Source organism: Microtus ochrogaster, chromosome 10 (assembly GCF_000317375.1).
Source record: "Microtus ochrogaster isolate Prairie Vole_2 chromosome 10, MicOch1.0, whole genome shotgun sequence".
In the NCBI taxonomy this organism is placed as follows: domain Eukaryota; kingdom Metazoa; phylum Chordata; class Mammalia; order Rodentia; family Cricetidae; genus Microtus; species Microtus ochrogaster.
The window spans coordinates 50,087,323-50,103,012 of record NC_022016.1 but is presented as its reverse complement, the minus strand read 5'-3'; the positions used below and the strand labels follow the sequence as shown (position 1 = coordinate 50,103,012).

At 51.2% G+C, this 15,690-nt stretch overlaps 1 protein-coding gene across 1 annotated transcript in view; it reads right to left on the bottom strand.

Moving 5' to 3' along the window:
* Positions 1-9,819, bottom strand: part of Man1c1 (mannosidase alpha class 1C member 1) — a 150,316-nt gene extending 140,497 nt beyond the window's left edge. The window contains exon 1 of the mRNA XM_005353065.3: positions 9,325-9,819. Within this exon, the coding sequence (XP_005353122.1) occupies positions 9,325-9,819 (495 nt within the window). The remainder of the gene's footprint in view (positions 1-9,324) is intronic.
* Between the last annotated feature and the right edge of the window lie 5,871 nt (positions 9,820-15,690).

Sequence of the window (15,690 nt, the reverse complement as noted above, 5' to 3'; positions counted from 1 at the left end):
CAGGGTAGCCAACAGGAGGCAGGGGAACCCCTGGAGCAGGAGTTACAGACTGTGATGAACCTCTTGACATGGTTCTGGGAACTGAACTTGGGTCCACTGGAAGAGCAGAACGTGTTCTTAACCACTGGGCCATTTCTCCAGCCCTCCTGATAAAATTATGCCAACCTAGACATTCCAGCAGCTTTACCGATGAAGTCTATCAAAACTGAAGATACGAACAACATTAAAACCCAAATTTTCTCAGGGGTAGGAATACAGCTCATACTAAAATACTTGTCTAGCACAGGCAAGGCCCTAGATTTGGTGTTCAGCACTGAAAGGGGGGAAAATATTAGATAAAAACAGTGTGTGTGGTTTGCACTCCTACACGCCTGTAATCTGTAATCCCTCCACTTGGGAGGTGGGGCCAGGAGGATCAGAAATTCAAGGTCATCCTCAGCTTCCTCAACTCCCTGTGAGTTCAACACCAACCTGGGTTACATGAGACCCATAAAAAAAAGTGTACACACAACACACCGTTCTTTTTGGATGCAAAGAGGAGAGAACCCATCTATGAGGCTGTAACAATGTTGACACCAAGAAACAGATAAGGATTTTTTACCATAAAACTGCGAACACCTCAAAGTATGGGGGCATCAAGTGCACTGGCTTAAAACACCTTTTAGATCACCCTGCTTCACCATAGTGACAGGATTAAAGAGGAAAGCAGTGTCACCATCTCCACAGATTCAGGAAGAATAGCTGACAGCATTCGGTCCCAAAGGCACCAGGACAGTGGCTCGGTCCATCCCCAGAAGCCAAGTATGCACAGCTCAGCGCAGTGGAGCACACTTGAAACCCCACCTCCAGGGACGCAGACTCGGGTGGGCCCCCCAGGCTCAGTGCCCAGACAGCACAGCCTACTTGGCAAGTTCCAGGCCAGTGATAGACTATCTCAAAAGAACAGAGCACAGAACCTAAGTGATCACACCCAAGGTTGGCCTCTGGCCACCACAGGCACACAGACGTGCACACAAACATAAAAAACCCTCTGAGCACACTAGGAATACTGTGGGAATTTCTTTGGCCTGATAAAACAGAAACCTATGTCTGGGGCTGGAGAGATGGCTCAGAGGTTAAGAGCACTGGGGCCAGAGGTCCTGAGTTCAATTCTCAGCAACCACATGGTGGCTCACAACCATTTGTAATGAGATCTGGTGCCCTCTTCTGGTATGCAGGCAGAATGCTGTATACATAATAAATAAATACATCTTTCAAAAAATAGTCCTTTATACTTATAAAATAAATAAATAAGCAAACCTATGTCTGACATCATGAGATGTCTTGTTTTTTGTTTTTTTGGTTTTTCTTTATTCTTTTTCCTTGAGAACAAGAATAAGGCATTGCTGGGCAGTGGTGGCACACTTTTAATCCCAGCACTCAGGAGGCAGAAGCAGCCAGATCTCTGTGAGTTTGAGGCCAGCCTGGTCTACAAGAGCTAGTTCCAGGACAGGCTCCAAAGCTACTCAAAAAACCCTGTCTCAAAAAAGAAAAAAAGCACACACAGTGGGCAAGATCTAGATAGTTATTATGACAGTGTTCTGCCTGCCTGTATGCCTGCACTGCATGCCAGAAGAGGGCACCAGATATCATCATAGATGGTTGAGAGCCACCATGTGGGTGCTGGGAATTGAACTCAAAACCTCTGGAAAAACAGCCAGTGCTCTTAACCTCTGAGCCATCTCTCCAGCCCCAGTGGCACTCATCTTTAATCCCAGCACTTGTGGGGCATAGGCAGGAGGACCTTGGTGTTCAAAAGCCAACCTGGTCTACAGAGTGAGTTCCAGGACAGCCAGGGCTGCAGAGAAACCCTGTCTCAATCTCTCTCCCCCAAAAAGGAGCTGTGTTAAGTAACTGTACTTACCTAAACAACGCCTACACCACAAAGCTGTGGAAAAGAAGAGAACACACAAGACCAGCGAGGACAGGTGACAGTCCTGGACCCTTGGGCACATGGTTGTGATGCATAGCAGTGTGTATGAAGACCACAGAGTTGCCAAGAAAGTTTGGTGGGATGCTACAGAAAATGACCGAGGTAAATGTGAGGAGGGGGAAAAACAATCCCCTATTAGTTGTTGACTGAAAAATGCAGCTGATTAGTGAAGGCTCACCAGGAAAGGAGCTGACCCAGAATGTGCCAGACAAAAGCTCGATTGCTATTCATCTACCCAGGAGGGCACTAGTCAAAATGCCAAAGTTGGTGCTGGAGAGATGGCTGAGAGGTTAAGAGCACTGGCTGCTCTTGCAGAGGACCCAAGTTTGGTGTCCAGCACCCACATCAGGCAGCTCACAATCACCTGTAACTTCAGTTCCAGGGCATCCAGCGCCCTACTAAGGACACATGTATGCACATAAAATCATGCGCTTGTGCACACACACACACTATCTTTAAGGGGGAAAAGCCACAAATTTGACTTGCAAAAGTTTCCATAGACAGTACTAAATCCCGTGGCCAGCCACTGCAGCTTTCAGTTCCAGTTAAAGAAGTCACTGCTGCTAAGCAGTGGTGGCCCATGCCTTTAATCCCAGCACTCAGGAGGTAGTGGCAGATGGATCTCTGTGAGTTCAAGGCCAGCCTGGTTTACAAAGTGAGTTCCAGAACAGCCAGAGCTGTTACACAGAGAAACACTGCCTTGAAAAACAAAACACAAAACAAAAAGAAAGAAGAAAGAAAGAAAGAAAGAAAGAAAGAAAGAAAGAAAGAAAGAAAGAAAGAAAGAAAGAAAGGGAAAGGAAAGGAAAGGAAAGGAAAGGAAAGAAAAGAAAAGAAAAGAAAAGAAAAGAAAAGAAAAGAAAAGATGAAGAAGCCACTGCTGAGGTGAGAGACAGCCAGACCCCAGTGTGAGGAAGAACTGTGCTGGACACCTGTCTCCCAGATCTGGGGGAATTCTCAACCCAAATCTTAGAAAACAAACCTTGGGGGAGGCCAGCACACACCTGTAGCTGAGCAACGACACTAAGGCCTGTGGCTGTGTCTCTTTTGAAAGGCTTGGATGACAAAATAAGGCTGATGAGCACACTCTCACCTGCACAGACTGTGTTAGGAGAAAGAGACCTGGCGCTGGTGGTGCACGCCTTTAATCCCAGCAGAAGCAGAGGTAGGCAGGAAAGCAGAAGCCATTACTCTCTGATTGAGCCTGGTGTTTCTGAAATGCAGGTACAACAAGCTGTAATAACAGTCATTCCTGGCTTGTAACACTCGGATATGCTCCGTATGGAGTTCTTGTCCTCAAGACATGTGGTAAACAGCCGTGATTTCACTCAGGGCAACTGTCCTGAATCCCGAGTTCCTCAGTCCACAGCTAAGCGGATGCCCATGTTGCCAATGGACACATGACAGGAAAGAGTTTCCTAAAACTCCTGACATACCCTACCCCCGCTGCCAACTGGTGATGTCCCCAAGCTTAGGCGCCAGCACTCTCAAGGTCTGGTGCCCATCAAGATTACCAAAAGCTTCCCTGTGCCAGGCTTTGCCATCTACAAGCCTGATTTATTTTTTCCAATAAGAGAAAAGATATAAGACCTTCTGAGCAAAGGATGCCTAATATACATCACAATATTTATTTTTGGTGGAGGAATAGATCGGTCTTGCGGGAAAGCTGGAGAAAAGGCATCTTGTGAACATGGACGTAAATCAGTCACTATGAACACCTCGGGGAATCTATATTCTCACCCCCCCCCAACTCTACTGTGAAATAAACCACTGACTTCTTTACAGGGATCTTTTTATTTGTTTCTTGTCTAACACTAAAGACAGAGTTAAGGATGTGCGGCCCAGGAAGCAATTGCTTCTCTAATGCCCAGTCTCCCAAAAGACTGGCAACCCAGAGAGAAGGTAGAGAGACATCGATCTGCAGGTGTTAACGGAGGCTGGCCGCTGAGGCACGAAGTTCTATGAAGGAGTTGGGAGGGTGTGGCTTGGCTCAAGATACAAGAGCCTCCCGAGGGATGTGTCCAGTTATTACAGCTTGTCTCCACAAAGTCAAATGAACTACACAGCAAGGTAAGAAGGAAGCAGAGGAGCAGAGAAGGCACAAAGCATCTCCGATGGAACTGCAAGCCAGCTCTTCGAGGCGAAGCCATCTCGGTCTGAGCCATCCCTAATATGAATCATCCCGCGCATCTCCCAGACTCCAATTCACATGCTACAGAGAACACAGCGCCTTTTCATTTTCTTACCTGTCCCTGGTCCCAGTGATGATAAATCAGAGACACAGAGAAACCACACATCACTAATGAACCAGACTGCTAATGAGAAGCAAAGATCACTCGCCAAGATGACAACATCACCTGTCACAGCCAGCAATATCCTGGAGGCTTGGGGTGACAGGCCCCAAGGGTAGAGCCAGGGACATGTCTTGCCAAGCCAAAGGCACTTTGGGACCATTAAAAGCATCCTCCAGGCGCCTGCTATCCAGGCAGGAAAGGGTTCATTCGCCTCCGACCCCTTCAAATTAGCCTTGGAAAATTACTGATACTTCTAGTCAACCTCTTGGGTGGCTGAGCCATTAAGCCCTTAAACCTGGCTGGAGGTCCCTGTCAGCCTCCTTGGAAATCACAGGTGTTCTTGGGGCAAAGATCCAGCCTCAGCTAGCAGCAGTCTTAACTGTTCATTTATAGATCTCTCTCTCTCTCTCTCTCTCTCTCTCTCTCTCTCTCTCTCTCTCTCTCTCTCTCTGTGTGTGTGTGTGTGTGTGTGTGTGTGTGTATGTATATACATGTTGGGGAGGGTGCACACGTACAAATATGCATGCATATGGAGGTCAGAGGTCGACCTCATGTTTTTGGCGTTATCCATCCTGCTTTTGCTTTTCCTCTAAGAAAGGCAATTCTTTTCACATTTATTTAGCCTGTGGGGAGAGGTGTAACACACACCACAGCCCCACAGCTCCTCAGTGATGGCCAAGGGACAGTTTTGGAGAACAGTTCCCTCAATCCATCATGTTATCTCGGAGATCAAAGTGAAATTGTCAGGCCTGGCAGCAGGTGCCTTAACATGGCCTTTTTTTTTTTTCATTAGGCTGACTGGCCAAGAAGTCTAAGGATCCACCTGTCTCTACCTCCCCGTGACTGGGATAAGGACACACCACCAAGCTCTGCTTTTTGACATGGGTTCTGAGGTTCAAACTCAGGTCCTCAAGCACTTTACCAACTGACCGATCTTCCCAGACGTCTGAGGTAGGGTTTCTATTGCTGTGAGGAGACACCATGACCACGCAACTCTTATAAAAAAGGACAACACCTCACTGTGGTGACTCGCTTACAGTTCAGCATTTCAGTCCATTGTCATCATGGTGAGCATGGCAGCATGCAGGCAGACATGGGGCTGGACAGGTAGCTGAGAATCCTACATCTTACAGGCAACAGGGAATTAACTGTAACACTGGGTGGTATTTTGAACACAGGATACCTCAAAGTCTGCCCCCCCCACGGTGATACATGTCTTCCAACAAAGCCACAGTCCTAATAGTGCCACCCCTGTGAGCTTATGGGGACCAATTACATTCAAACCACCACACTAGCCCAATTCACAGATCTTGAACAAGCTGAACCAATATTCAAGTATGTGGGCCAAGTAAACGCCATACCAGAGCCAAGGACTAGGGCAGCTCCATGAACACAGCAATAAACAGGGAGGCAGGGGAAGGGAAGACTGCTCCCTGAATTCCGGTCTCTTGGTTTTACTGTATCAAGACCAAGTCCCAGACCACAGTCAGAGGTCAGCCCAGGCTGGGTTCTTCGCAGGACTGTGTGAGGTGACACAGGAGAGTCCAGGGCCAACTGGACAATGAAGCAGAAATTCAATCCAGGCTTTCTTTGCCCAGACAAGCACTTCAGGAAGAGGAACCAGAAGGAATGGTTCCTTCCTATATTTTGTCCAAAAGTAACATATGAGCTAGAAGGACACCCAAAACCAGAGACCAGTATTGTGACCCTAGGTTGACCATTCCGTTTGACAAAAGCCCCCTTCGTTGGGAGGGACCCATAAGGTTTTTCAGATCAGCGACCTCCCTACCATCACGAACTCAGAACAGTGTAAATTATTTCTCTGAAATGTGATGCTAACGGGAGCCCATCCCCAACTCTTACCGTATGTAATAAAGCCTGGGCTTGAATCCACAGACCACCGCCAATGGACAGGACTGACATTCCCTACCAAACATGTCTGACCTGCAGCCCTCGGCTGCACATGTCCCAGGACAGCTACGGATTCATCCCAGCACATATGGAGATGCTACCATACCACAGAGCTAAAAGGCATTCCTGTGGGTCCACACGCTCCTCAGAGCTGGAAAAGACGCCGTTAACAAGCCTGTCCCCTTTGCATTCCAGCCAGCACCTTTGCCCTTCACAAGCACAAGCTGTAGAGCCAATCATCCCCATCTCCCAAGTTCAATAAGAGTGCTGGGAATATCTAAATTCATCAACATTTAGATAGTTATTAATGGGTACAAGCTAGGGACACAACAGTATCAATCACTGCCACCAAAACCATCACCACACGATTACACTTGACCTCATGGGACTAAGAGGTGCAGGAATGGAGAAAGTCCAATTACTAAGGTGTCCCTGACTATCATAGAAGTCTACAGAGGGGCCAGAGCTGGACCAGTGTCCACCAACAGCCTACCACCTCTCTTTCATCCAATCCTATAGGAAGGTCCAGGCAGGAAGGGATATAGCTTGCCCAAAGACAGACAGCAGGCAGCTGAGCTAAGACACCGACCCTTGTTCTCTTGGGTCCCACCCCCCCCCTGCTCCAACACATTGCCTTCTCCAAGGTTCCAAAACTGGGAGGTGATGAAGTATTTCCTGACACGTGGATAGCCAGAACTTGCAATTTCAACCCATCTTATCAGCACAGGCTTCGCACCCACATCCATCTCTCAAACCAGAATCTTCACAGATACATTTCCTCGATCGGGAGCCAGAGCGTCCAGTTACCTTCCATTCCCATCTACCACCCTCTCTGATTCTGTCCCCATGATTATCTTCGCTTTAAAAAAAAATCTCATCTCATAAGAACAGGGCTCTTTTTATCTGATGCTAGCTCTCCTTCTCCTTGGGTCTAATCAATCCGTGTCTGGAAATAAACAAACCAGAGACAAATGCCACGGTCCCTTTTTGGAAAACAGGCACCTTTAAAATGATTCAGTCCTAGGCATGACACAGAGAGAGACTGAAGGAGAACCACGCACAGATAGCTCCAGTGGTAGTCCTGTGGATGCCTCCTCCGGCGGGACAGCAGGGACAGTCACCGTCTGTTAACTTCTAAAGGACTCCACCCACCATGCTCAGAAGGGAGATAATGGGGCAGGGTACAAAGTCAAGCACCCCGAGAAGACCACAGGTCTCTAACCATGACTGTGACTATAGCTCAGTGCCCACCACTTTGAGGAGCTTGCAATCTCCAAGTCGGAATGAGAAGGCTGTGGAAGAGCAGCTGCAAGGACCCACGAGCAAGAGCGACAGCCAGGGTGTAGGAGATGACACATCACAGATGAGGATACCTGGCAACAACGTGGGCCTCCTCCCACTGTGTTACTTCACACCCACCTGTAAAGCATAGAGTGCTCGCACCTCCTACCAGCCCCAGTCACTGCAGAGAGTGGGAACCCCAGCCTCTGCTAGTAACAGAGGCCGACTCTGCATGGACAGAGCCAAGTTCCTCCCTAGCAGTTGGGCTCACCGTCGCCACTCGCTAACCACCGCCGCCACCCACCCACCCCATCAGGGAGGCTTCAACCCAGCCTTGCAGAAGGGTTGCTGTACCTCTTCCACACTAGTGAATTCTCAATCCTTTTGGAGATCTTTTTGGCAGTTTCTTGGCAGCTCTAGGCATCCCAGGAGAAACAGCATGCATGCATGCGACATATGTGTGATTGATTTCACCGGGGGTTGCAGCCCACCAAGGAGGTTCAGAAGAGTGTAAAGAGGGCCTATATTGGGAAGCAGCTTTGGGAAAGGGAGAGGCGAGTGGCCCAGGTGAACTGAGTCTTAAGACAGCCCTTTAACTGAAACAGGAGAAATGACATCTCCTGCTTAACTATTACAAACTCTAGTCTTTGGTTACCCTTTGAAAGTTGAGTGAGAACTGGGGAACTGCAAGTTGCTCATGCGCACACGTGAGCATGCACACATCAAGGACTTAGGCTCTTTGTGACTTCACATGTTATGTGATTGCTTCTCGAGAGCTTCCAACAGGGCTCTGCACAGTCCAAGCAGGCATAAATGGTGTTGGGAGGAAGGGCAGCTCCCACATGGGAAGAGGGTAGCCAAACCCTCCAGTGGCCTGAGTAGATCTTGGCAGGGGAGAGCCTAAGGGTGATGCCGGTTCTCTCTAGAAATGGTAGCAGGCCTGCTGGTTTCCTGCAGTAAACTCAGAGGTCCAGACTGAAGCAGAGCTTTCCTTCTGGGTCCCCAGGAAAGGGAAAGCATCCTCTTCTTTCCAGGGAGGAGACCCTGGCCCATTGCTTGCTCATGTCCCCCTTGTGGCCCGAGGGTGTCACTGCAGGCCCCTCTGCTATGCTGGCCACACAGACTACTCTTAGCTGGGGTGGGGCTGAAGATTCAGGTACCAATGGCATCTGGGCAACTGTCTCCAAGCCATATCTAGGCTGTGTTCGTTTTTGATGTCTTAAACTAAGACTCTGACTCAAAGTGATCCTTCTAAATCGCTCTGTGGTCCAGTCCTTACAGGGAACCGGTCCAAGACCCACCTCATTAAGTCAATAACCCCAGAGTTCTGTAACATTACCACTGCTTTATTGATCATGCCTTCCCTTCTCACATGCAATTATGTACAATTGTTGCAAGGCTCGATAGAAGCAGTTAGCAGGAATGCTAGACATCTCTGGTTGGCAAGATGCTGAGAGATTACAAAACAGAACACCAAATACCATATCCTGTTGGGGTTTAGGGAAAGTCAAGACTTAAAGACACACAAGTGAGCAAGAATATTTCTAGTGGCTCTCTCCTGCACAAAGGCAAACTAAGGACCTAGAGTCCTCTCCGCAGTGGCAGGCCAGCAGGGGAAAGCGCGGAGCCCACCAGGGCTGGGGATCGGCCTTGGAGGTTAGGTAGGGGCCATAAGCTAAAGTCCTAGTTACCCTAAAGTATGCACCGAAGAGTGAGTAACTTTGGAAAGAGCGGCGGTGCTGCAATGTGCCTGAAAGGTCTCAGGCAGAACAGGAGCCAGGAGGGGTCAAGAAAAGGGAACCGCTGGTAGCAGGAAGTCTTGACAGAGGGTGTGTTGGGGTGGGGGGGGCGGAGAGGGGCGCTTACCTCTTTGATTTTCTCCCGCTGAGCTCGCACTAGACTCTGGGACTCCTTACTCTCATCAGTCCTTGTCCCCAAGACCGGGTGTCGAAGGCGGCTACGGAAAGCATTGTAGTCGAAACTGAACTGGACGCTCCCTTCCTCCTCCCGGGGTCCGGTGAGGCGGGTGCGCCGTAGCCAGCCTTTCCTACGGAGGATACCAACTCGGCGGCCGGGATTGTCCTCGCCCGGGGCCGGAGCCGCGGGGACAGGGTTGGGAGGCGGCTCTTGCTCGGGGACCGGGTGGTGGTCAGTGATTTCGGCCATCACCTCCAGGCCGGGCTGCTGGGTCCGCGAGGTCGAGAAGAGACGCTTGAGGCGAGAGGAGTGGGGCAGCAGGAACAGGGCGCCGAAGCACAGGGTGACGAGGCCCGAGAGGAAGAGCAGGAAAAGGAACTTCTGCGGCAGCCGCAGCCCCCACGACGAGGCCGGGACGAAGCCCGGCACTTTCCTCACGATCATAGCGGCGCGGCCAGCAGCAGGGGGCTGTCAGCTCTGTCGGGGCTCCCAGAGTCCTCAAGGGTGGGGAGCAAGAGCGCAGGGGCTGGTGTCACCAGGCAGGACTGCGCACCCCGAGGCCGCCGCTCTGGGACCCGCCCGAAGTTCAGGGAGTTTGGAGCGAGTCCTCCCGCGCGAGGGCGGGAATGCGGCGGCCTCGGCGGGGCCCGGGCGAGGGGGGCTGCTCGGCTGGAGCCCGGGCCCGCCGTGTGCAGCAGCCTGCCCTCTGCCTGGTCCGCGGAACCCGAGCCCTCCCGTTCCTTCCCGCGCCGGAGCCGTCACATGCCGTCCACGACGCCCTAGCAGGGTGCGCAGGGGCGCACGCAGGCCCCAACCCTCCCACACCCGAAGTTTCAGCCTCTGGAGCAGTTTGCAACGGGAGCCCCCGGGGCTGCAGTGCAAACACCGCTCCTAGAGCGCGCGCCCGGCTGGTGGTGACAGCGCGGGGCCCGGTGGTCCCCGCACGTCCACAACTTTGCTGTGCCGCGCGTAGCTGCGGCTCCTGAGGCTTCGCGGGACCCGGGGGCTTCTGACACTCGCGCAAGCAGAGGGATGCCCGGGAAGCGCGTGCGAAGCCTGCAGCTGGCCTCGATCAGCCCGGGACTGGGCGGCTGCCGCTGCGCCCAAGAGCGCGGGCTCGGGCGCCGCAACTCGTGAGGGCGCGGGTCTCCCGCTGCGATCACCTGTTCCCGGCCCCGCGGCTCCACTAGCCGCGCAGCCTCCCTCGCCGCAGCTCCAGACGGGCCGCCGCCGCTCAGGCTCTCACTGCGACAGCGCCGCTGCCCCGCCCCCCGCCGGCCACGCCCTCAGGCCACGCCCACATGCGCGCCCCGCGCCCCGCCTCCCCGCCCTTCGCGGCGCCGCAGTCTGGCCAATGAGGAGCCTAGTCGGGAGGAATAGGCGGGTCTAGTCTGGGCCACGCTCCTTTCCCCAGTACTGGCGCTGCGCTCCCCCATCCTGTGGCTCCAATGGTCCAGCTGCGCGCTGTGGCAAGGGCGGGGTGCAGAGCAAAGCGAGGTCATTGGCTGCTTCCGAGGGATCCCCGTTGGGCCACAGTCACCCATTGGTTTCTGCCCAGCATTCGCTGGACTCCAAACGACCGAGACGCCCCCTCTACCGCCCACCTCTTCCTTGAGCCGCTCTGTGTTTCGGGCTCCCCCGGAAGGGCCAGGAGACCAGGTTGGTCTGGAAGGCTTTGCCCATTCATAGGCGACCCTGCCACTTCTCAGCACCGGCCGGGGATGCTCAGAGCTCAGACCAGCCGCGGTAGTACCGCTGATTCGCGCTGGGGGATGGGGATGGCTGGACCAAACCGGAGAGCTGTAGCCGTGGTTATTTCTGGCTGAATCAGTATTTTCAGTGGTCCTTACAAACCGCCACCAAAAACGTAGCCAAGGCTCTTGGGTGGGGTTAGCTAGAGATGCTAACCTGAGAAGCAAGAAGAGATAGAGGAACAGAGAGACGCGGGATACTGGACATAGGCATGGGTCTTACATATGACATGCATGTAGGTGCACATTTGCATTTTTATGCATACAGAGGCTGCCGGGTGGGTGTGTGCTTGCATGCAAACATACACTTAATTTCAGCACGGACACCCGAGCAATTATACCGAAGTGTACCTAGACACGGCTATATTAGCAAACATTGACATGTGCACAGGCGTAGCCATAGACACCTCCACAAGCCCACGCATACACAGGCATGTGTTGTAAGACACGTGTGACCCAGACTCAAAGCACTGTCATCCGTGGAGTTAGTCTGCACCTTCCTTTGCTGTTAAACCTCACCGTGGGCAAAACAACACTGCTGTGTGGGTTTCAGGCAAAAACACTTTCTAGAGACAACAGCAGAGGGAGAGACAATTTAAGAGGTATAATAGGCGAAGGGGAAAATATCTGTTTCAGCTGCAATTTAAAACAAAACGCAGCATTGACAAGACAGAAAATACTGCAGGGAGGCGGCCCAGGCAGGCTCTCGCCTCATAAAGCTTGGTTTTCCCCTGAGGCCTAGCAGATGGGCCACTGAGACTTCTAACCTTGGCCAGGCCATTGTCGACACGCCCACGCCTGATATTTAAATACCCCTGGCATATAAATTTCTCTCTGCTGAGAACAGAAGAAAAAAGACTGCTGTGGGTAACAGGTGCAAATACACTGGCTGCTGAAGATGAATAATCCTTTGCAATACACCTAGCTTAAATGTAAATTTCTGCTACAAATGCTTCAGTCTCTTGCGAGTTCGGCTGGCAGGAGTCAGTTCCCAGGAGTTGGCGCATCACTGAGATAAGTAAGCATGTGATCCTTGGAGCTCCGAGGCCCACCTGGCTTCCCCCACATCTCCCTTGCCCTAACTTCTCACTGGATCCCACAGGAGACTGCTGGCATGTATTCGGGGAATAAGGCAGGGGCCCTTAGTTTCTGCTTCTCTAACATCGGTCTGCACTGCGCGTGTACGTGGTGGTGACGGGGGTTCACTGAAGGAGATGGAGAGCAAGATGTCTGGACGGGGTGCTCACTGTGAGAGGACTTCCCAAAAAGGCCCTGGCCGTGTTCTGTGAGCCAGGGGCTAAGTAGGGCCACAGAGGCACTTAAGTAAGGTACAGAACCCACAGAGGGCTAGTCCATTGCAGACTGCTGGAATGTGGGTGATTCAAACACACACAAGCTTGTGGTCCCATAACCTTTAGACTCCTGCTAGTCAGCTCTCCGAGGCACCATCCATACCTCTGGCCCCTGGACACCCACACATATTGCGGCTCTTCTCCCAGCAGCCGTATCTCTCACAATGTTCTGTAGTCCAGCATCTACAAAGACCCTCACTGAAGAACTGGAACCTGCATGCCTCGGTGGCTTCCCTAACTCTCAACTGGATGCCGTGCGTGCCCTTGAACACCGTGTCTGCTGAGTGAGTCGGTGGATGAGTAAATAAATACCCATTTACAGATGAGGAACGTGAGGCCCAAGGAGGGACACAGGTGCACATTTTCTAGGAACTTCTTCATTTACTCTTCAGAACAATCTTAGACAATGAGTGTTATTAATAGCGTCATTTCACAAAAGACTTGGAGAGGTCTGAGTTAAGTGAATAAGTCTTTGTCTTAGTCAAAGTTCTCCAGGAAGCCAGAACCAAGAGGGAGACAGCTTTATGCTGAGAGGTTGACTCACGTGAGTGTGGAGGCTGGAGTCCATCGCTAATGAATGCAAACCATGCTACAACTCCAGTCCGAGCCAGAAGCACCGAGCCCCGGAAAGGGGGGACAATCGTATAGGTAGGCCTTCATCTGAGCCTGAAGCCCCCGGAACTGAAAGCCCCAACGTCCCAGAGCAGAAAATGGATAGCTCAGCTCATCCTCAGAACTTCCCTTGGTATTTCTCTGGCCCTCTAGCTCTGTGGAAGCCCAGCGTGGGTTAGTGATAGCCCCTGTGTAGCTGAGGCTAGACTGTCTCAGGGATGGTGTCTTCCCGCTATCGAGCATCTCCCAGCCCAGCCAACTGTCACAGACGGTTATGCACCAGAGCGTCTTTCTCAGCTGGGCTGAAACCACAGCCCAGCAGCTTTTCTACAAAGCTGTTCTGTGCACAAACGCTCACTCACACTGGCGGGTAGATGTCACACAAATCTGGTTTCCGGCACCAGGATGGGCTGAGCGTGGTCTCTGTTTACTATATTGAACACCTACTATGTGCCAAGGCCAGAAGGATTGAGGATTCAACCCTGAGTAGGACACAAAGCTTCCCTTCAAGGGGATTCTTTTCTGAAAGGCAAGGCAGAAGGAATGAACCTGTGAGGAAGGAACCAAGTTCCAGCAGCCTGGGCCACGTGTTTCATTTTCATCCTGTCCAGCCGGAATCACAGCTCTCTCTGACAATGGGCCCCAGATGCCATCTTTTATATGTGTATGTGGTAGTGGGGTGAGGGGTATTCATATGTGTGCAGGTTCATGTATGTGTACAGGTTTACATATGTGTGTATGCACTGTGTGGTCAAAGGTCCACCTTGAATTTTGAGACAAAGTCTCTCACTAGGACCTGGGGCTCACTGAATCAGCTCTGTTTGATGGACAAGTCCCTGGGACCTGCTTTTCTCTGCTTCCATGGTGCTGGCATGAGCAGCCACTACTCCTGGCTTTTTAAAAAGATGCTGAGGATCAAACTCAAGCCTTGTGCAGTCTACCAAATGAACATCTTTCTGCCACTCAGATGCCAACTTCACAGATAAGAAAATTGAGGTTCTGCCGGGTGGTGGTGGCACACGCCTTTAATCCCAGCACCCTGGAGGCAGAGACAGGATGATCTCTGTGAGTTTGAGGTCAACCTGGTCTATAAGAGCTAGTTCCCAGGAAAGCTCCAAAGCTACAGAGAAACCCAAAAAAAATCAACAAAAAAAAAAAAGAAAAAGAGAAGAAGAAAGGAAGGAAGGAAGGAAGGAAGGAAGGAAGGAAGGAAGGAAGGAAGGAAACAAACTGAGGCTTTGCACTGTGATATATCCAAAGCCACTCAAGGAATAATTTGCAGATGTTCTTTTAAGCCTATGTCCACCGAGGGCTGGTGAGATGATTTAGTGGGTAAAGTGCTAACTGCTGATCCTGATGATTTGAGTTTGATCCCTGGGACCCACATAATGGAAAGAGGGAACTGACTTTTGAAAGCCTACCTCTGACCTCTTCATATGTGATATGGACTGTGTGTTCCCATGCAACACACACTCGGGGGAGAGGGACTGGATCTTTGCAACACACATTGGAGAAGCCAGGTGTGGTGGTACAAGCCTAGAGTCCAGCCTTTGAAAGCCTGAGGCAAGAAGATTGTCACAAGTTCAAGGGCTACAAACTGCGTCTTTTAACAAGCAAAACAGCATGCTGGAGAAATTAAATTATTGGGTCATGAAAACCACCTCTGAGGGCAAGCAAGATGGTTCAGAGGGCAAGAGCCTGCTGCCAAGTGTAATGGCCTGAGCTAGGTCCACATAGTAAAAGGAAAGAACTAATTCCTACAAGTGGTCCGCACACATCACAGAGGCACATACACGCGCGTGCACATGCACAGACATTATTACACAAATAAATAAGTCAAGTAGTGGTGGTGCACAGCTTTAATCCAAGCACTTGGGAGGCAGAGGCAGGTGATCTCTTTGAGTTCAAGGCCAGGCTAGTCTACAAAGCGAACTCCAGGATATCCAGGACTAAATAAATAGATAGATGTAGTTTTAAAACTAACTGCGCTCCTAGGACAGGCATTTTTATGCACAATTTTGCAAAAGAAGTAACAGCACAGAGTGGTCAGGGATTGGGCTGGTGTTACACTACTGAGAAGGGGACAAGGGAGGAAGTAAGTTCTGATGGGTAGGGTCCAGAACCCTCGATGGTATTCAAAGTCAACTGCTTGCCATCTTGTAAGGCTGTAACAACAGCTGCCATAGGCTATCGGAGCAGGAAAAGACCACGGGCCAAGCACTGCAAAGAGGAAGAGTAAAACAACTGGGTACCGTGGCACACTCCCTGAATCCCAGCACTCAGGAAACAGAGGCAGGTGGATCTCTGTGAGTTCGAGGCCAGCCTGGTCTGCATAGCAAACCCAGGAGAGACACAGTGAGACCTTATCTTAAGAAGAAGGGCTGGAGAGATAGCTCAGCCATTAAAGGCTAGACTCACAACCAAAAATATAAGAAGAGGAGGAGGAACAGGGTGGTGGTATCACATGCCTTTAATCCCAGCACTTGGGAGGCAGAGGCAGGTGGATCTCTGTGAGTTTGAGGCCAGCCTGGTCTACAGAGTGAGTTCCAGAACAGCCAGAGCTACTCAGAGAAACCCTGTTTTGGAAAAAAAAAAAAAAA